Raw genomic sequence first — 22,255 nt, forward strand, 5'->3', positions numbered from 1 at the left:
ATGCAAGCACCTGGGGCAAACAAGGCTGTGGAGAAACTGAGTTTACCCTAGGAGAGGAGCGAGCTCACCTGGGGAGCAGGAAGGGAGTGGAGCTGAATGACAGGGACTGGAAAGTGGGGGTACACACCTGCTGGGGGCGAGGGGAGGGGCCATGCAGAGGGAACAGCCAGGCGCTGGAACTATTTTGTGGGTGCTGAGGGGGCCGGTCTGCTGGGACTCCCCTTTCCCCCCTCTGCTTGGAATAAAGTTGCTTCATTCCAGACACTGCCTGGCCCTGAACCCAGGAGCCCAGACCCAGCTGCCTCCTAACCCAGACCTAGGAGTCCAGTCCCCGGCCCCCTCCTCCCTCAGACCCAGGACTCGGAGCTCCCAGCCCCCTCATCCCCAGGGACCCACGAGTCCCGGCTACAGCCACCTCGCCCTGGGGAAGTCACATGCCCAGCTCAGGGCCCTTTGCAGTGCCTTTGACTCTGGGCGGGGCCTCTGAGTCATCGACCCCATTGGTGTGCAAGGTGGGGAGGATGACTCGCTCTCCCGAGGCCGCGGGTCCCCACGCTAGCCTCGGCGGCTCTGCGCGGCGCCCCGCCCGCCCTCACGCGCCCCCTGCCGCCCGCCCGCGTCCCGCCACCGCCAAAGCGCACGAAGGAGCCGGGGCGCTGGGCAGGAGCCATATGTTTATTCTCAGCGTCAATGGTAGGGGGTCTCGGGGGCCTGGCCAGGACTAGGGTCGGGGCTGGGCTCGAGGTCCGGGCTGGCGTCCTTCGGGGCCTCGTCCCAGGGGAAGGTTGGCTGCCCCCGCATCTGCTCGCGATAGATGCGGTCGAACGCTTCGCTCTGCGCCACGGTGAAGTAGTTCTTCCAGTCGCCGGAGACCCCTGGAGGAGAGGGAGGGGCCGACCGCGGTGAGGAGCCGCCTCGGAGCGTTGCCCCTCCTACACACACGCGTTCTGGTATCCTTTTTCCCACCTCTGGGTCTTTGCCTATGGTGTCCCCTTTTGCCAGGAACACCGTTGCGCCCACCCCAATCTTTCAAGGCTCAGCTCGGCCCAGAGATGTTAAGTAACTCGCCCAGAGTCACACAGCGAGGCCATGCACCACCCCACCCCCCCAGGGCCGCCCGCACCTTTCCGGAGGAAGGCCCCGCGGCGGTGGTCCAGCAGGCTGGGAGGCAGCAGTGTGTAGTTGGACATGGTGTTGGCCTTCATGGCGCCGAAGGACGAGTGCGCCACGACCGAGCCCAGCGCCTCCTCGCTCAGCGGCCGACCCAGGAACTCGCAGATGCGCTGCACGGAGCCGCAGAGGTCCTGGGGGCAGCGAGGAGAAGGGTCAGGGGGGGCCTACCCACCCACCGCGGAGGGAGGGGACCCAGCAGAACGGAGTCTGCATGTCCGGACCCTAAGTCAGAGCTGTCTGGGTGACGCCACCTCCCTGCCTCAGTTTCCCCATCTGCACGCGGAGGGGTTGGACTATGGCCTCTAAAGGTTTTTGCAGTTTTGATTTTTGGAGGTTCTCTGTGTTGGAGAGGAGCCCCGGTCGTGCAGTAGTTAAGTGCTCGGCTGCTATCTGAAAGGTGGTGGTTTGAACCCACCCAGGGGTACCACAGAAGAAAGACCTGGTGATCTACTATAAAGATTACAGTCTAGAAAACCCTATGCGGCAGCTCTACTCCTTCACATGGTGTCGTTGAAAGTCAAAATCAACTCGATGGCACCTAACAACAACAACTGGGTGGGAGGGAAAGGGTAGGGTGGGGTCAGAGGTCACAGCAGGGGCAGAGGTCAATCCAGCACTTTATCCAGACATCACCTTCCAAACCCACACTTCCCTGGGTCCCCATCTCAGGATATAGCCCATCATTCAGCCAGTCACAGGGCTAGACTACCAGACCCTGGAATCACCCCCTCCTCCTCTTTCCCTTCCCACATCAGTGCCTGGCCCCCTCCCTCCTACCTTGGACTCTCTCTGTCCTGTCCCCTCCTCTCTGTCACCATGGCCTTAGCACTGGCTCAGGTCTCTTCCTCTTCTGCCTGGACCCTTGCCCAGCCTCTTCCCTGGCCCCCTGCCTCCAATCCATCCCCACAGGGCCCCAGAGGGATCTTTTCTTTCCACCCAGAGCTGACGCTGCTCCCAAGACTTCCGTGGCTCCCCAGTGCCCCCGAGGCGGAGTCTCAGCTGTGGAAGTCCTGTGTGGTCTGGACCCCTCCTCCTCAGCTGCCTCCCCATCTCCTTGCACTTTCTACCTCCAAGCCTTTCCAAGGGGGCTGCCAGGAATGCCCCTTCCCCACGCTTCTCAGCTGACAAACTTCCCCACCCAGATGCAGCTCAAATGTCACCTTCCTCCTGACAGTGATGGTTCAAATCACTGTACATTGAGCACCTACTGTGTACTGAGCTCTGGCCCAAGTCCCTCAGGTATATTTGTGCTCATCCTACCAATAGCCTTGCCGGGAGGTGTCATTGCCCCAACCAGTAAACAGAGGCCCAGAGAAGGCAAGACGCTTGTCCAAGATTACACAGCCAGGGAGGAGCTCAAACTTGGGACCCTGAAGCCCACAGTCCTCTTCTCGACCTCGCTGCCTTTCCTGATACGCAGCACCGAGCACAGCCAGCCTTCCATCAACGCCAAAACCAAAAAAAGCCATTGCCACTGAATAGATTTCGACTCATGGAAAGTAGAACTACTCCTTAGGGTTTTCTGGGCTATAATTTTTACAAGGAAGGAGCCCTCATGGTGCAACGGCTAAGCGCTCAGTTGCTAACTGAAAGGTTGGAGGTTCAAACCCACCCTGTGTCTCCACAGTAGAAAGACCTGGCAGTCTGCTTCCGAAAAGATTACAGCCTAGAAAACCCTATGCAGCAGTTCTGCTCTGTCACATGGGGTCACTGGGAGTTGAAATCAACTGGATGGCATCTAACAATAATTTTTGCAGAAGCAGATTGCCAGGCCTTTCTTCCATGGTGCCACTGAGTGGTTTTGAACCACCAACCTTTAGGTTACCGTCCAGTGCAAACCGCTTCACCACCCAGGGTGGCCTCCATTTTCCAGGTCATTCCTGATTTCATAACACTCCATCCCTTGATCCTCTTGAACCACTGATGTGTCCCAGAAATTCTAACATGTTGGCGGTGCCTCACACCCAGGGGCAGCCCAGCAGTTCTGTCAGGCTGCATGGCCCAGTTTTTAGTTTGGAGAATAAAGCTTGACGGAGAAGAGGGGGAGGGGCAATGCCAAAACCTTTTCTGGATCTTTCCATCAAAAGTAATGTGCCAGGATGGGGGAAAAATAACCATGGGTGCTGCAGTGAAGAGCTGCATGCCCTTGGCTAAGTTATCAGCCCTCTTTAAGCCTCAGTTTTCTCCTCTGTAAAATGGGATTAATAACAACATTGTTGTTAGTTTCCATTGAGTTGATTCCAACCTATGGTGACCAGTGTGTTACAGAGAACTGTGCTCCACAGGGCACAGCTGTAATCTTGGCTGCAATCTTAACAGAAACGAGCTCTGGTGGCACAATGGTTAAGCTCTCAGCTGCTAACCGAAAATTCGGCGGTTCGAAAGGTTGGCAGTTCGAACCTACCAGCAGCTCCGTGAGGGAAAAGACCTGTCAAATCTGCTTCCAGTTGATTCTGACTCATAGCAACCCTATAGGACAGAGTAGAACTGCCCTTTAGGGTTTCCAAGTTTATAATCTTTACAGAAGCAGGCTGACACATCTTTCTCCTGCAGAGCGGCTGGTGAATTCGAACCGGTGACCTTTCAAAGCGCCGACCTTTCAAACCACCATACAGATCACAGGCTAGGAAACCCTATGGGGCAGTTCTACTCTGTCCTGTAAGGTCGCTATGAGTCAGAATCAACTTCATGGTACACAGCAACAACAATCTTCACGGAAGCAGATCGCTGGATGGGTTTGAACGGCCAACCTTTCTGTGGGTAGCAGTTGAGTGCAAACCGATTATGTCAACCAGGGACCAAATAACATCATTAGGGTGAACCCTATGAAATTGCCATCTTTGCAGATCAGGACGGGTCAGATATCAGCAATTTCATGTGGTTCAATCTAATATGTACCTCACTCGTCCATACTTGGTAAGGATTAAATGAGGTAATCCGAGCTCAGCATTTGGTGCCTGGCATTCGGAAGCCCTCAGCAGGTGTTTGCTGTGTTCTTATTGCTAGTCAGAGAGGCCCTCACTCAGAACCTAATCGCTCTCACTTTACCCACTATCGTAACACCACGGGGTACCTTGTCAGGTGGTTGCAATGTGCCAGGTACAGTGCTGGGTGCTTTGCAGTGTCATCCCCTTCAATCCTCACAACCACCCTGTGAGTCGCTATTTGTCGCCTATTTTAAAGATGAGACTTCCGAGGCCGGGGTCTTAACTGTTTTGTTGGACACAAAAGCCCAGCTCTTTCTACTACAAAAAGCACCGACAAAAAGGAGGATACAAAACCCACATGAAGTGGAGCACATCTGGGACTGCTGGTGAAGGGACATGTGTTGGGGGCCTCCTAGGCTCCCAGCCGCTCAGAACAGTCCTCGTTAAGAACCTAGAATGGTTGACCATTTTCACTGTGGATCATTCCATCTAGAATCCCAGCCTCCTTTTTGCAGCCGATCCGAGCTGTAGTCCTTCTGCACTACCCCTTCCTCCAGGGAGCCTCCTCTGATTGCCCTAGCTGGAAGGAGACATTGGATGGAGTCAAGATAGGATCCCAGTTTAACTCCAAAGGCCGATTCTTTCCACTAATTCCCTCTGCCTTTTCAAATTGTCACCATCATTGATGCATGGTTTCCATGTGCCACAGCTTTGAATCATCGCATTTATCTTACCACCTCCCCTGCTCAGAGCCTGCCCACGGCTCCCACCTACTCAGAGACAAGCCAACGCCCTCACCGTGGACCCTGCTCCCTCTCTGCCCTCATCTCCCACTCCTTCCCCTTCACTCACTTGGCTCTGACCACGCTGGCCTTTTTGCTGTCCTTAAATCACATCAATCACAGCTCTACCCCAGGGCCTTTGCACTTGCTGTTCTTGATGTTCCTTCTGCCTGGGACACCTTTCCCCCCAGATTTCTTCCTGGCATTCTCTCCTCTCCTCCTTCAGGTCTTTGCTTAAATGTTGCCTTGCGGTCTCCTCAACCACCCGAATTAAAATCACACCCACACCCCCGCCCTGTCCCCACTCCCTGTTTTATTTTCTTCTGAACTCTGACCCACTATGCATTTTATTGCTTTGTTTGTGGTCCGTCTCCTGCTCTAGATCGTCATCAGCCTCACAGGCACAGGGACTCTGCCTCCTTCACCACTGTATCCATCCCCAGGGCCTGCAAGTTGGTGGAGCTGGCTCTGGACCCAGGGCGCCCTCCCCAGGAAGGAAAGCAGGTGTGGGCGTGGAGGGAGGGTTGGGGTTGTGGGGCCGGGGTGGGGTGAGGGCTCACCTGATGCAGCTCCTCATAGGTGATAAACAGGAAGTTCTCTTTGCCCTGCAGCCGAATCCAGCCCTTAATGTGGTCGAACCAGGAGCCGAATTGCACTGTGGGCAGAGCAGCAGGCAGGGTGAGGGCCGGCAGCAGGGCCACCCCCTCTGGGGGCTCAGTGGGGTCTCACGCATTCCCCCATGCCTTGGCTCGGCATCTCAGAGCTGGACGCCCCTCCCCCGACTCTGTATACATCCCATATCCCCACAAAGTTCAGTGTCTCTCCCAGCCAGCCCCTCCCCCAGCTCTCCATCTAGACTATGGCGATGGCCTGGTTCCTCCAGCCCCCTCTACCCACTTGGAGCCCCTCCAAGGCCGGGGGCCTGACAAGAACAGAAAAGTGATATGTGGCTGAAGGGCCCTGCCTTCCTTAGCAGCTGGTCCCTCGTCTCTGTCTTGGCCAACGCCTCACACCTTGATCTTCCCCATCCTGAACCCCATGCCTTCCTCCTCCACTCTTTATTCCCTGAAGCGAAACCATCCCTCCATCTGCCCCAGAAACAGTTTCCTAGAATGTTGTTCTATCTCCTCATCTCCATTTCTGTGCATCTCTCTGTCTCTATCTCTCTCTGTCTCTCTTTTTTAGTTTCTCTGTATCGCTCTGTGTGTCTCTCTCTCTGTTTCCTTTTCTTTATCTCTTGCTCGCTTTGTGTCTCTCAGTCTCTCTGTCTCTCCCCCACCTCTGTGTCTCTGTCTTTCAGTTTCTCTCTGCCTCCATTCCTCTTGGTCTCCTTCTCTCTGTCTCTCTATAACACCTGTATCTCTGCCTCTCTCTCTCTCTCTCTCCTTCTTACCCCTTCTCTGTCTCTCTTTTGTCTGGACCTTTGGGGGCTCCCACTCCACTGGTTCCCATCCTCACCTTCGCCATTGAGGAAGTCCTGCAGGAACTGTTCGGGCTTGCCGGGGTCCTTCAATTGCCTGGCAATCTTGGAGTAATGATAGAGGGAGACCACCACGTCCCGGGGGTTCCGGCCCAGGTAGATCATCTACATGTGGATGTGGGGGAGGAGGAGGTGGTGTCAGTCACAAGCAGGACCCCAGCTCCTCGGGCTGCCTGCCCTTGAGTCCCCTCTCTCCTAACCCTGCGGCAGGAAGGACTCAGGGTAGACTTCTCAGGGGACTTCCCAGCTAACCGTACTCAGATCAGATCACCTCATCCTAGCAAATGGGGAGAGCTCCTTCCAACTACATTCTAGGAAATGTTTCTGAGGCAGGCTGAGGGACAGATTGACTTCAGGGAATAAAGAGTGGAGGAGGGAGGCATGGGGTTCAGCATGGGGGCAATCAGGGTGAGAGGCATTGACCCAGAGAGAAGAAAAGCTGGCCCCTTCTCTCTGTTCCTGCAGCCCAGCCTCCTCCTCTCCTGCCTGGACCCTCACCCCAGCCTCCTCCCTGGCCCACTGGACTCCGCATATCCTCAAAGGGGTCTTTCTATACCAAGAGCTGACCCTGCCCCTCCCTGCTCACAGCCCTTCCTTGGCTCCCCAGTGCCCTGGGACAGAGTCCCAGTCCCTGGGCCTGACATTCGAGGCTCTGATGATCTGGCTCCAATCTACCAGTTTTACATTCCACAGGCAAGCCATCCTCACTTTCTCCTACACTCCAGCTCATCTTCCCTGACAACTGTCTCCTGCTCCAAGACCCAGTGTAACAACTGGTACCGATTCCCCCAAGACTCCTAGTAGCTCCCTTGCTGGGACTTCACTGAGCCCTATGCCACCTCCACAAGTGCTCACACCATCCTTGCCTTCTCATGGTCTGTTAACAGCCTTGTTTCTCCACCCATGTGGTTGGGAGCCACTGTAGGGTGGAGTCTCAGTCATACCCCCCGTCCTGTCCCCAGAGCCCTAGCACAGGGCCTGGCACCTGGTGAACAGGGGGCCTTGGGAAAAGCCTGAGGGAGTTTCAGAGGCATCAAAGGAGTGAAGGTGGGCAGATGTTAACCGAGAATATCCAAGGGGCAAAAGCAAAACTGATATATTTCAAGGACTTAGATAAACGAGGCTTCTGATATCAGACCTTGCTCCTGTGTGCGGCAGACGATTACATGCTCTGGTACTAGCCGAAAGGCTGGTGGTTTGAATCCACCCAGAGGTTCCTCGGAAGACAGGCCTGGTGATCTGCTTCCAAAAGGTGGCAGCCTTGAAAATCCAGTGGGGCAGTTCTACTCTGCACACGTGGGGTCACCATGAATCGGAACTGACTTGAGGACAACTAACAACAAAGGTGGCACGTCTCAGGGCTCCAGCCTGGATCCTTGTGCAATATTATTGTTGTTGTGTCCTGTTGAGTCAATTCCAACTCATATGGACCCTACAGGACAGAGTGGAAGTGCTCCCTAAGGTTTCCAAGGCTGTAATCTTTATAGGAGCAGATCGCTAGGACTTTCTCCCATCAAGCCCCTGGATGGGTTTGAACTGCCAACGTTTTGCTTAACAGCCAAGCAGTTAACCATTGAGCCACCAGGGCTTCTTAGTAAAGGATTAACCTCACCCAAAAGAAGGTTTGCTTACCTGGGAGCTAATCTCTAATTCTTTGGAATGTCCCGCCTGGTAAGAGTGGCTTTGTTTACCTGAGATCTTGGGTCATGCCAGGTAGTCTGTGCCAACAATGTGGTTTATGATGGGGGCCCTGGGCCACATGGTATTAGCTCAGCCTTGGAGGGGCTGGAGACAGGTGAGCCATGCAGGGAGTCAGCCACGTTTACGTGACTGACCCCCAGTAAAAACCTTGGACACCAAGGCTCAGGGGAGCTTCCCCGGTTGGCAGCACTCCATGCATGCTGTCACACATTGTTGCTGGGAGAATTAAGTGCTGTCCACACAACTCTGTAGGAGCCTGGTGTCGCAATGATTCAGCACTTGGCTGCTAACCAAAAGGTTGGCAGTTTGAACCTATTCAGTGGCTCCAGGGGAGAAAAGACCTGGTGATCTGCTTCTGTAAATATTTACAGCCTAGAAAACACTATAGGGCAGCTCTACTCTGTCACATGGGGTTGCTATGAGTCAAAATCAACTCGACAGCACCTAAAAACAACAACAACACAACTCCACAGGGAGAGGACAACTGGAAGCTCACGACTCATCTCTCCTGGACCCTCTCCATCTTCCTGTTTTGGTGGACGCAGGCCCAATCTCACCACTTACACACGCCGAAAACCTTGGCGTCACCCTTGACACATCTCTTTCTCTTACACCCATGTCCACTGTCAGCCAATCCTCTTGGTTCCACCTTCCAAACGTACCCCAAACCCAACCCCTTCTCCTCATTTCCATGGCCAGCACCCTGGCCCAGCCACTATCATCACCTCCTGTCTGGACCATCTCAGTCACCTTCTCATTGACTTCCCTGCTTCTGCTCTCACGTTGACAGTCTGTTCCCTATGTGGATGACAGAGGGGGGATAAAAAACAAACCCGTTGCCGTCAAGTCGCCTCCAAGTCATGGCAACCCCATGTGTTACTGAGTAGAACTGAGCCACATAGGGTTTTCTTGGCTGTAATCTTTACGGAAGCAGTTTGCCGGGTCTTTCTTCCACAGAGCCATGGGGTGGGTTTGAACCACCAACCTTTAGACTAGCAGCCGATCGCAAATGGCTTGCCCTACCCGAGCTCCTGGCTGCCAGAGGGCATGTGTTAAAACTTAAGTCAGCTCATGTCCCTCCTCTGCGCAGAACTTTCCCGTGGCTCCCGCCTCACTCAGAATAAAAGCAAAGTCCTCACCACGTTCCACAAGATCCTGCACATTGTGGCCCCTGCTCTCTCCCTGACTTCATCTCCACCCCTCTCCCTCTCATTCTCTTGGTCTGGCCACATGGACTTTCTCACTGTTCCTCAGACCCACCTCACAGCCTCCTACCTCAGGGCCTTTGAATCTGTTCTTCCCCCAGACATTCCCATGGATCCCCCCTCACCTCCCAGGTCTTTACTCTAACATGACCTTCTCACTGGGGCCATCCTTGACCACTCTATTTATAATTCCAACCAAAAAAAAAAAAAAAACCGTTGCTGTCAAGTTGATTCCAACTCACAGCGACCCCATAGGACACAGTAGAACTGCCCTATAGGGTTTCCAAGGCTGTAATCTTTACGGAAGCAGACTGGCACATCTTTCTCCCGCAGAGTGGCTGGTAGGTTTGAACCACCAACTTTTCAGTTAAGCTGAGCGCTTAACCACTGTGCCATCAGGGCTCCTTCCTTGTAATTGCAACACTCCCCAACCCCAACTCTAACCCCAAACCTATCCTGCTTCCCACTGTGAATTTATCACACAGGACATACTAAATGTCTTCCTTATTTATTTCATCTCTTATCTGCCTGTTCTCCTCTATAATGTGAGGTTCATGAGGGCAGGCATTTTGGTGGGTTTTGTTTACTAATGTTCTAGAACAGGGCCAGTGTTATGGATTCAATTGTGTCCCCCCAAAAATATGTGTTGTAAATCTTAACCCCTATACCTGTGGATAGGAACCCTGGTGGTGAAGTGGTTAAGAGTTACTGCTGCTAACCGAAAGGTCAGCAGTTTGAAACCACCAGGGACTCCTTGGAAACCCTATGGGGCAGTTCTACTCTGTCCTATAGGGTTGCTATGAGTTGGAATTGCCTCGATGGCAATGTTTTTTTTTTGTGTGTGTGTATCTGTGGATACAAGGAGCCCTGGTGGTACAACGCCGCTAACTGAAAGGGCGGCGGTTGGAACCCAGCAGCCACTCGTCAGGAGAAAGACTTGGCGATCAGCTCCAGTAAAGATTACAGCCCAGAAAATCCTATGGGGCAGTTCTACTCTGTCACATGGGGTCGCTATGAGTTTAAAAGTGGCTCAACAACACCTAACAACAATAGGCACAGAAGCAAGGAAGCACAAATGTAGAAAGATTGTTGCTGTGTGGGGATTTCTAAGGAACGCTGAGAATGCTAGAGAAGCTGAGACAAAGATTTTCCCCCAGAGCGAACAGAGAGAGCCTTCCCCTAGAGCCTTCTCCCTGAATTCAGACCTGTAGCCTCCTAAACTGTGAGAAAGACGTTCTGGTGGCACAGAATTAAGAGCTCTGCTGCTAACCGAAAGGTCGGTGGCTCGAACCCACCAGCTGCTCTGAAGAAGAAAGATGTGGCAATCTGCTTCTGTAAAGATTACAGCCTTGGAAATCTCATGGGGCAGTTCTACCCTGTCCTACAGGGTCACTATGAGTCAGAATCAACTCGACGGTAATGGGTTGTTTTGGTTTAAACTGTGAGAAAATAAATTTCTCTTTGTTAAAGCCACCTACTTGTGGTGTTTCTGTTACAGCAGCACTAGGAAGCTAAGACAGCTTGGCATGCAGGAGATGCTCAATAAATACGTGCTGAGTTAATTGATTATGCTCCCTCTTGCTGCCATCCACACACACACACACACACACACACGCACACACACACACACACCCCTCCCTCCTCGTCACCTTGGCCTTGGAGTTGAAGAAGGCCTTAGTAAAGAGCTGGATGGGGAGGTGTGAGCTCATGAGGCGAGGGCTGGACTGGTCCGGGAGGCTGAAAGCGCCCATGATGGTCTCACACCAAGGCGCCCGCTCCCAGATAGGCACCGAGCGGATCCAAGAGGGATCCCCGTCCTTCAGGATTAAGCTGACGATCTCCACCATCCAGTTGGTGCCTGTTGGGAGAAATAGGACAAATTCATTGGTGGGTGGGAAGGGGCAAAGAGGGGGATATAACTGGATTTGTAATGGCTGCATTTATTAAGTCCTTGGGAGGCACAAATGGTTAAATGCTCCACTACTAGCAGGAAGGTTGGCAGTTCCAACCCACCTAGAGGTGCCTTGGAAGAAAGGCCTGGTGACCTGCTTCTGAAAGGTCACAGCCCTGAAAACCCTATGGAGCAGTTCTGCTCTGCACACACTGGGTGGCCATAAGTCAGAACTGAGCTGACAGCAACTAATAACAACATTGGCACCTCTCAGGGCTCCGACCTGGGTCCCTGTGCAGTATTGTTGTTGACTATTTATAATAGAGGTCTCATACAATATTTGTCCTTTTGTGATTGACTTATTTCACTCAGCATAATGTCCTCCAGGCTCATCCATGTTGTGAAATGTTTCTCAGATTCGTCATTATTCTTTACCATTTCGTAGTATTCTGTTGTGTGTATGTACCACAGTTTGTTTATCCATTCATCCACTGCTGGCCACTTAGGCTGTTTCTATCTTATTACTATTGTAAATAATGCTGCAATGAACATGGATATGCATATGTCTATTCGTGTCACGGCTCTTATTTCTCTAGGATATATACCTAGGAGTAGGATTGCTGGATCATGTGGTGTTTCTATTTCTAGCTTGTTGAGGAAGCGCTATATCGTTTTCCATAGTGGTTGTACCATTTTACATTCCCACCAGCAGTGTCTGAGAGTTCCAGTCTCCCCACAGCCTCTCCAGTATTTGTTGCTTTCTGTTTTTTTGATCAGTGCCATTATTACCGGGGTGAGATGGTATCTCATTGTAGTTTTGATTTGCATTTCTCTGTTGGCTAATGATCTCAAGCATCTCTTCATGTGTCTGTTAGGCACCTGGATGAAGTGTCTGTTCATGTCCTTTGCCGATTTTTTAATTGGGTAGTTTGTCTTTTTGTTGTTGAGTTGTTGGAGTTTTTTAAATAAATTTAGAGATTAGACTCTTGCCAGATACGTCGTAGCCAAAAATTTTCCCCCAGTTTGTGGGTTCTCTTTTTACTCTTTTGGAAAAGTCTTTTGATGAGCACAAATATTTGATTTTTGGGAGGTCCCAATCGTCTAGTTTATCTTCTGCTGTTTGTGCTTTTTTAGTTTTGTTTGATAGTCTACTTCTGCCATAAAGTTTTTCTTCTATGATATTTATGGTTTTAGGTTTTGCATTTAGATCTTTGATCCATTTTGAGTTAGTTTTTGTATATAGTGTAATGCACGGATCCTGTTTAGTTTTCGTACAAATGGATATCCAGTTTTGCCAGCACCATTTGTTAAAGAGACTCTCTCTTCCCCCATTTAATGGATTTTCACCCTTTGTAGAAGATTAACTGCTCATAGGTGGATGGGTTCTCAATTCTGTTCCATTGGTCTATGTGCCTGTTGCTGTACCAAAACCAAATACTATGGCTGTACGGTAGGTTCTAAGACCGGGGAGTATGAGGCCTCCTACTTTGTTCTTCTCCTTCAGTAATGCTTTACTTATCTGGGGCTTCTTTCCTTTCCATATAAAGTTGGTGGTTAGTTTTTCCATCCTGTTAAAGAATGTTGTTGGAATTTGGATCGGGATTGCATTACATCTGTAGATCGCTTTGGGTAGTATTGTCATTTTCACAATGTTAAGTCTTCCTTCGTATCCATGAGCATGGTATATTTTTCCATTTATGCAGGTCTCTTTTGGTTTCTTGCAGCAGTGTTTTGTAGTTTTCTTTGCATAGGTCTTTTACATTGTAAAAATGGCATGAAGGCAGAGTCTGACCTCCTCTAACTTCACAAGGGGAAAGGAGAATCAAGATCAACATCAACATCAACAGCCCAAGGCTGATTCCTATGAGCCAGAGGTCAGACATACCTCCTGTCTCTGCCATCTTTACCAGTTCTGACACGAACCGTCCCTCCACAGCACTTTCTACTTCTCTGCTGGGTTCGATAATTCATTGCAACGGCCACACAGAACTCACAGACAATATTCACAGTTATGGGGTTTACCAGGGAAGTAACAGGTTACAATTCAAGTTCAGGAATGCTCAAGATACAGTTCTTCCATCAGGACAGCCTCTTCCCAGCGGTGCAAGGCATGCCTCTCTCTGGCCCCTCGGCCTCTGTCCTGCTTGGTCAAATGTTACAAAGCTCCTTTAGCTCTGCCAATAAGTGCTCAGAGGCATCCCACTCTACCAGTAAGCCTCAGCCCAAAGGCACTCAGCTTTCTCGCTCTGTGGGCCAGGAAGCCCATTGTTCAGTCTTCTGCTAGTCTCTCCTCTTGCCACTTGTCTTGTCTGCCACCTCTTCTCGTCATTGTCTTTAGTGTTACAGCTGTATCTCTTGCTGTCTCTCTCGGTCTCCTGGTTCCAGAAGCATCTCACCCAGGGATCCCAGCTCCAAAGGACACGTATCTGTTCCCTGCTGTTCTTCCTTGGTGGTAGTAGAATCCTCTCTCTGCTCTGGAACTAGCTGTCTTTTTAAGCCTAGCAAGATGGCAAAACTGACCAATCCTCTTGTTGGGCCACAATTACCTTATCTGCACAGTCCCACCCAATCACTTGGGTGGGAGTTACAAGACCATGGCGATACAGCCACACAAAAACAATCCATCGCACCGCATAGATCCATAGTTAGGTTTATTCCCAAGTGTTTTATCTTTTGGACGGCTATTGTAAATGGTGTTGTTTTTCTGATTTCCTTTTTGGAGTTCTCTTGGTTAGTGTAGAGGAATCCAGCTGAGTTTTGTATGTTAATCTTGTACCCTGCCACCTTGCTAAATCCTTCTATTAGTTCCAGTAGCTTTCTTGTAGAGTCTTTGGGGTTTTCTTTGTATAGGATCACGTCATCTGCAAATAGGGATAGTTTTACTTCTTCCTTACCAATTTGGATGCCTTTTATTTCCCCATCTTGCCTTATTGCTCTAGCTAGGACTTTCAGTACAATATTGAATAAAAGTGGTGATAAAATTCATTCTTGTCTAGTTTCTGTTCTCAAGCAGAAAGCTATCAGTTTCTCTCCATTGAGAAGAATGTTGGCTATTAGTTTTGTATACATGCCCTTAAATATGCTGAGGAATTTCCCTTCTATTCCAATTTTGCTGAGAGGACTTTTTTTTTTTTTTGAAATCACGAATGGGTGTTGATTTTATCAAATACCTTTTCTGCATCAACAGAGATGATCATGTGATTCTTTGTTTTATTTATGTGTTGAATTACATTGATTGATGTTCTAATGTTAAAGCATCCTTGCATACCTGGTATGAATCCTATTTGGTTATGGTGTATTACTTTTTTCTATGCTGGTGAATTCTGTTGGTTAACATTTTGTTGAGAATTTTTGCATCTATATTTATGACAGATACTTGTTTATAATTTTCTTTTTTAGTGGTGTTTTTGCCTAGCTTTGATATCAGGGTTATGCTGGCATCATAGAATGAATTTGGGAATATTCCTACTTTTTCTATGTTCTGAAATACTTTGAGTAGGATTGGTGTCAAGTCTTCTCTGAATGTTTGGTAGAATTCTCCAGTGAAGACTTCTGGGCTGGGGCTTTTTTTTTGTTGGGAGTTTTTTTTATGATCTCTTCAATTTCTTTTTTTGCTATGGATCTGTTTAAATTTTCTACTAAAGTTTGTGTTAGTTTATTTGCCCATTTCTTCTAGGTTGTGAAATTTGTTGGAGTATGGTTTTTCATAGTATTTTGTTACGATCTTTTTTATCGCGGTTGGTTCTGTGGTAATGTTGCCCATCTCATTTGTTATTTTGGTTATTTGCTTCTTTTTGTTCTTCTTCTCTGTCAGTTTGGCCAGTGGTTTGTCTGTTTTATTCATCCTCTCAAAGAACCAACTTGTAGTCTTCTTGATTCGTTCTATTGTTTTTCTGTTGTCTATTTCATTTATTTCTGCTCTATTCTTTGTTATTTCCTTTTTCCTGGTGACTGTGGGCTTCTTTTACTGCTCTTTTTCTGTTTGTTCAAGTTGTAGGGTTAAGCTATTGATTTTGGCCCTTTCTTCTTTTTTGGTGTGTGTGTTTATTGCTATGAATTCTTCTCTGAGCATTGCTTTTGCTGCGTCCCACAGGTTTTAGTATGTTGTGTTTTCATTCTCATTTGAGTCTAAGAATGTTTTCTTTCATTTTTAATTTTTTTCTATTACCCAATGTTTTTTCAGCAAGCTGTTATTCAGTTTTCTTGTATTTGAGTCTCCTCCCTGCCACCCCGCCGTACTTCCTGTTATTCATTTCTAGTTTTACAGTGTTGTGGTCAGAGAAGATGCTTTGTATTATCTCGATGTTTTTGAATTTATTGAGGCTTGCTCTGTGGCCTAAAATATGATCTATTCTGGAGAATGATCTATGTACGTTAGAGAAGAATGTATACTATACTGCTGTTGGATGGAATGTGCTGTATATATCTATGAGATCAAGCTGGTTAATTGCGTTATTTAGATCTTCTGTATCTTCATTTAGTTTCTTCCTCTTTGTTCTGTCCTTCATTGAAAGTGGCATGTTAAAGTCTCCTACTGTCATTGTGAAACTGTCAATTTCTCTTTTCAATGCGGTTAGAGTTTCTTTTATGTATTTTGGAGCTCTGTCATTGGGTGCATAGAATTTATTATGGTTATGTCTTCTTGGTGGATTATCCCTTTAATCATTATTGATTATGATGTGTCTCTTATGATGGATTTTGATTTAAAGTCTATTTTATCGGGGATGAATATTGCCACCCCTACTCTTTTTTGGTTACTATTTGCATGACCTATTTTTTTCCCGTTCTTTGATTTTTAACCTATTTATGTCTTTGTGTCTGAGGTGTGTCTCTTGTAGGCAACATATTGATGGGTCATTTATTTTTATCCATTCTGCCACTCTGACTCTCGACTGGTGCATTTAAACCATTTACATTCAGTGTGATTATCACTAGGTATGAATTTACTGTCATTTTGTTACACTTTTTGTTGTGGTGTTGCCGTTTTCTTTGTTCTGCTTAGTTTTCTGTGCTGAGCTCTTTGTGTTTATGCATTTTCTTTCCATTTCCTTTGTTGTTGTTGATTTTGTGTTTACTGAGTCTTTATGGTTTTCTTCTTCTTTATTTTAGAGAGTAGGTTTATAGACTTTCCTTGTAGTTACTCTGACGTTTACCTTTATCTTCCTAAGTCTGTTATTTCTTGATGTCACCGTGACTTCCTCTCCATATGGAAGTTCTATATCTACACCATTTATTCCCCCTTTTTGTTAGAAAGTTTTCGTCGCTTACAGATTGACACCTCTGGTTCCCTGTTTTTGGCTCTGCAGCTTTACTTTACTTTTGAGGTTTTTCTATCTGGGTTGGCATCTTGGTTGACACCCTCGTGTGTCTTACTCTCAGGTTGTTGTATGATGTCACTGGTTCTCTATCCGAAGGACTCCCTTTGATATTTCTTTTTCTTTTTTTAAACTTTTTTATTGTGCGTAAGATGAAAGCTAACATCGCAAATTCGTTTCCCATTCAATAGTTGATACACAAAGTGTTCCATGACATTGGTTCCATTCCCCACAATGTGCCTGCCCTCCTCCCATTTCTGTCCTAGGGTAGCCATTTCCTTTCTTTCTGAATTACTGCACCTTCCTGTCTTCTCATCTTTACTTTTGGGCAAATGTTGCCATTTTGATCTTGTATAATAGATTGTTCTAAGGAACACATTTCTCTTGGGTGTTGTTGTTTATTTTATGGGCATGTCCGTGGTTTGGCTAATAGGCGTTCTCTGGTAATGGCTTCAGTTCCAGTTCAGAATGGTGTCTTAGGGCCATAGTCTTGGGGGTTCCTTCAGTCTCTGTCAGACCAGTAAGTCTGGCCTTTTTTATGAATTTGATTTTTTGTTCTGCAATTTTTCCCCCACTTTGTTCAGGACCCTCTGTTGTGATCCCAGTCAGAGTGGTCAGTACTGGTACCCGGGCACCATGTAGTTCTTCTGGTCTCTGGGTCACATAGGCTATGGTTCGTGTGGTCCATTAGTCTTTTGGACTAATTGCTCCTTTGGGTCTTTGATTTCCTTAATTCTCTTTTGCTCCAGATGATAAGAGACTGATAGTTGTATCTTAGATGGTCAGTCGCATGCTTTTAAGACCCCGGACGATACTCACCAAGTAGGATGCAGAACTTTGTCTTTATGAACTATGTTGTGCCAAATGACATAGATGTCTCCCGAGTCTATGGTCCTTCGCCTCTGAGCCTAAGACCTTCGTCCCATGAGGTGTTTGGTTATGTCTAAGAAGTTTCCTCGACTGTGGCCCTTGTGTGCTGTGTTGTCTACATTGATGTATAAGCATCACCTACACTTATGTATGTAGAAATATCCACCACCAAACCTATATCTGCAGATGGGCATGTCCCTTAACTCTCGCACACCTTGTCATAACTATCTAGCTATGTACCTATTCGTAAATTAGTGTTCGTTAATACTATTTTTGCAGGATTGTCTATGCTATAGTAATTACTCTTGTTGCCCTTTGTTCTTGCATTCCTCTCAGTGTCCTCCCATGCCTTGGTCATATTTTACTGACTTCCCCCATATTGTTGACTATTTCTTGTAAGGATGGTCTGGTTTTTTACAAATTCCCGTAATTTCTGTTTATCTGAGAATATTAATTTTGCCATCTTGTTTAAGAAACAGTCTTGCTGGGTATATGATTCTTGGTTGGCAATTCTTTTCTTTCAGGATTTTGTGTATGTTATCCTATTGCCTTCTTGCTTAAATGGTTTCTGCCAATAAATTAGAGGTTAGTCTTTTTTTTTTTTTTAATTTTATTGCGCTTTAGGTAAAAGTTTATAGTGCAAGAGGTTAGTCTTATTGGAGTTCCTTTGTAGGTGATATTTCATTTTTCCCAATCTGCTCTCAGAATTCTCTCTTTATCTTTAGACTTGGAAAGTTTGATTATGATATGTCTTGGTGACTTTCTTTTGAGGTCTATCCTGTATGGGATTCATTGAGCTTCTTGGATGGAAATCTCATTTCTCATGATATTGGGCAGGGCGGGCAGCTGAGTAGCCAGGGGCCACGCAGGAACTCTCTCCCACCGGGGTGGGAGTGCGTGGACAGCCAGTAGCACACAGGTGCTCTCTCCAGCAGGGGGAGGGGCGGGGTGGGGAAATGTATTATCTTTTAAGAAAGAAATTAATACATTTAAATTAAAATAAGAAGCTAGCCCTTGAAGTCTTCTTCAAACCAAACAATAGTTTAGCTTAACTAGTAAAGAATGTCTGCCTTGAGCATTGTGCTCTTTTTAGATCTATCTATATGGGATCTAATTGACAACAGCAACTCAAAAGATTAGATAGGAGCCTTAGGGGACAGTGAGTTCATGTCAGTGGGGGAGGAACAACTCGGAAAAGGAGGATGAGAATGTTTGCACAACTGAAAGAATGCAATCAATGTCCCTGAATTGTAATTGTAGAAACTGTTGAATTGGTGTATGTTTCGCTGTACAAATTCTCAACAACAACAAAGTAAATAAAAATCTAAAAAACAGCATGCTTCATAAAAAAACAAATTGACAAATCAGATTCCATCAAAATTTAATTCTTTTGCTCTGCAAAGACACTGACAAGAGAATGAAAAAACAGGCCACAGACTGGGATAAAATGTTTGCAAAACGCATATCTGATAAAGGCTTTGTACTCAGATTATATAAAGAACTCTCGAAGCTCAATTATACGAAGACAGACAATCCAATTTAAAAAGAGTAAAAAGATATAAACAGACACTTTATGAAAGGAGATCTACAACAGCTAACAAATACATGAAAAAATACTTAATATCTGTGGTGAAATGAGTTCCTTTAGGTGGCCTTTTGCCTTGATTCTTTGGAAAAACAGCTTGAGAGATTTCCCCCCTAAACCGCGAAGAGTCACCTTGGCCCTAGTTTTCTACCCCAGAGGGTTTGTTGCTTTTGTCCAGGTTGATTGACATTTCCTGGGCAAGCTGAAAACAATTTGATGGTTTGATACTTTTTATCTGGTACTGGTCTGCAGCCTACTCTATGATTGGTATGTACCTTGCAGGAATTGGTCAATAGGCTACACAAACGAAGTGTTTGTAGACTTTTATACAAATGAAGTGTCTGTGGCCTACCAAGAGCAGATTGGTCAATTTGTGCTGGGAAGGCCATGCCTTGAAATTGACAAGGAGTTGTGTATACATGCAGCCATCCCCACAGAGGTTTTTGAAACAGAAAGAAGCAGAAAGAAGAGAGAAACAAGAAGCAGCAGAGAGAGAGGAAGCAAGGAACCTTCTAAAAGAGCTGTAACGTGTCAAGGGCTGTAACACTGAAGACAGCAACAGGCCTGGAAAGGGGCCTAGTGGCACAGGTGGTGGTAACAGATGGTGGGACCAACAGGAGCCTGTCCTGAGAGGGCTGAAAGGAGGCCTGCACAGCCAAGAGGGGCTGAGAGAGCTGTCCTACACTGAAGAAGGGAGACTTTCTCTACATGTTTCCTGATGCTGATCCCAAGCTATAGTCTGTTAAATCCATTGCTGTTGAGTGGATTCCAACTCATAGCAACCCTACAGAACAGAGTAGAACTGCTTCATAGGGTTTCCAAGGAGTGGCTGACCTCTTGGTTAGCAGCTGAGCTCTTAACCACTGTGCCACCAGGGCTCCTCTTGACTGTTACTTCCTTAATAAACCACTTAACTGTAAGTATGGTTTATGAGTTCTTTGTGGTCATTGCAATGGATTATTGAACCCAGAGGACAAGTAGAGAGTGCCGTGGGAGAGATGGCTGGTGTCAGAACTGGTAAAAAGGTTGGAGGGTGGAGGAGGCATGTTTGATGTCCACCTCACAGGAATCATTTTTGGGCTGATCCTGGTCATTATCTCCCCTGCAGTTAGACAGGTTCTGGTGCTACTACTACTACTATTTTACAACATCATTAGCCATTGGGAGATGCAAATCAAAACCACAATGAGATATCAGTATGCACTTATTAGAATGGCTAAAAAACAAACAAAAAAAACCAAGGCTACCATGTGCTACTGTTATGGATTGAATTGAGTCCCCCCAAAAATGTGTGTCAACTTGGCTAGGCCATGATTCCCAGTATTGTGTGATTGTCCACCATTTGGTCACCTGATGTGATTTTCCCATGTGTTATAAATCCTACATCTATGATGTTAATGAGGCAGGATTAGAGGCAGTTATAATAATGAGGCAGGACTCAGTCTACAAGATTAGGTTGTGCCTTGAGTCAATCTCTTTTGAAATATAAAAGAGAGAAGCGAGCAGAGAGATAGGGGGACCTGATACTACCAAGAAAGCAGAGCCAGGAGCACAGCATGTCCTTTGGCCCAGGGGTCCCTGCCTGAGAAGCTCCTAGACCAGGGGAAGATTGATGACAAGGACATTTCTTCAGAGCCAGCAGAGAGAGAAAGCCTTCTCTTGGAGCTGGCGCCCTGAATGCAGACTTCTAGCCTCCTAAACTGTGACAGAATAAATTTCTCTTTGTTAAAGCCACCTACTTTTAGTATTTCCGTTATAGAGGCCCTAGATAACTAAGACAATCCTGATGCCTCATATAGTCCAGCTTCTTGGATTATTTGCTCAGCATACACATTGAGTACATATGGTGAAAGGATACAACTCTGATATACACCTTTCCTGATTTTAAACCAGGCAGTATCCCCTTGTTCCGTTCGAAGGACTGCCTCTTGGTCTATGTACAGGTTCTGCAAGAGCACAGTTAAGTGTTCTGGAATTCCCATTCTTCGCAATGTTATCCATAATTTGTTATGATCCAAAAAAGTGGAAACAACTCAAATTTCTATCAACAAATGAATGAATAAAGGAAAATATGGTGTATCCATACCATGGAATAGTACTGAGTAATAAAAAGGAATGAAGTACTGATACACCCTGCAACATGGATGAACCTTGAAAACATTATGGTACGCAAAAGAAGCCAGTCACAAAGGACTACACAGTATAGGATTCCATTTATATGAAATATCCAGAAAAGGCAAATCTATAGATTCAGAACATAGATTAGCAGTTCCATGAGTCAGAATAGATTTGACAGCGACTAATAACAACAACAGGGCTGACTGAGGGGTGATGGCTAACACATGTTGTTGTTGTTGGGTGCCATCGAGTCAAAATTGACTCACAGCTACCCCATGTGACAGAGCAGAACTGCCCCTTAGGGTTTTCTAGGCTGTAATCTATGAAAGCAGATCTCCAGGTCTTTCTCCCACAGAGTCCCTGGGTGGGTCTGAACTACCAACCTTGCAGTTAGTAGCCAAGGGCTTAACCATTTGTGCCACCAGGGCTCCTTGGCTAAAGCATACAGGGTTTCTTTTTGGGGTAATGAAAATATTCCAGAACTGATCCTGATGATGGATGACAACTCTGTGAATATATGGAAAACCACTGACTTGTACACTTTAAATAAGCGGGCGAGTTGTCTGGGATGTGAGTTATATCTTAATAAAGCTGTTACCAACAAAAAAAAACAACCTCATACGCTAAAAAAAAAATAAATAAATGTGCACTCTCTGTTCCAGCCTCGGCTCTCCCTATCGCGCCTCCTCCCCGCTCCGCAGGTACCTGACTTGGGGTAGGTGACAATGAAGATGTCGTCGTCCCGAACGTCGGACGCGTTCTCCACGATGCTGATGCTGTCAGGTGAGTAGAGGCCCACGGGGAAGGGAATGCCCTTGTACCTGAAGTATTCACCTGGTAACTTCTCGCTGTGGGGGAGGGGAGACACCATGAGAACCAGGGAGGCAGTGAAGGGCACAGGGAGGGTGGGGAATCAGGTGTCCTGGAATTCTGCCCCAGGGTGTCCAGCTTTACAGCTGAGGCTTCTGGGACCCACCGTGGAAAGTGGTAGAGAAATCTCAGGGCAGATGTGGGAGGGCAAGCAAGCAGGTGGGCAAGAGGGCCCTCAGGGCTGCCCTACTTGCTAGCAGAACTTTCTCTCATTTCTTGGCCTCATTTTCTCACCTGCAAAATAGGGGCATGATGATGTCCACTAGTGAGCGCTTTCCACACTTATCTTTGACCCAGGACTCCCTGGGTGGCACAAAGGGTTTGGGCTCAATGACTAA

The 22,255-nt window shown here is 47.2% G+C and overlaps 1 protein-coding gene across 1 annotated transcript; it reads right to left on the reverse strand.

Moving 5' to 3' along the window:
* Positions 1–664: 664 nt before the first annotated feature.
* On the reverse strand, positions 665–21,918 carry SULT2B1 (sulfotransferase family 2B member 1). Its single transcript, XM_023736287.1, has 6 exons — positions 21,753–21,918; positions 10,918–11,126; positions 6,341–6,467; positions 5,443–5,537; positions 1,124–1,304; positions 665–875 (listed from the first exon to the last, which is right to left on the reverse strand). Exons 1-6 carry the CDS (start codon positions 21,916–21,918, stop codon positions 688–690), a joined length of 966 nt encoding a protein of 321 aa, XP_023592055.1. The 3' UTR covers positions 665–687.
* Positions 21,919–22,255: the final 337 nt, after the last annotated feature.

This window comes from Trichechus manatus, unplaced genomic scaffold (genome assembly GCF_000243295.1).
Source record: "Trichechus manatus latirostris isolate Lorelei unplaced genomic scaffold, TriManLat1.0 scaffold00087, whole genome shotgun sequence".
NCBI lineage: Eukaryota > Metazoa > Chordata > Mammalia > Sirenia > Trichechidae > Trichechus > Trichechus manatus.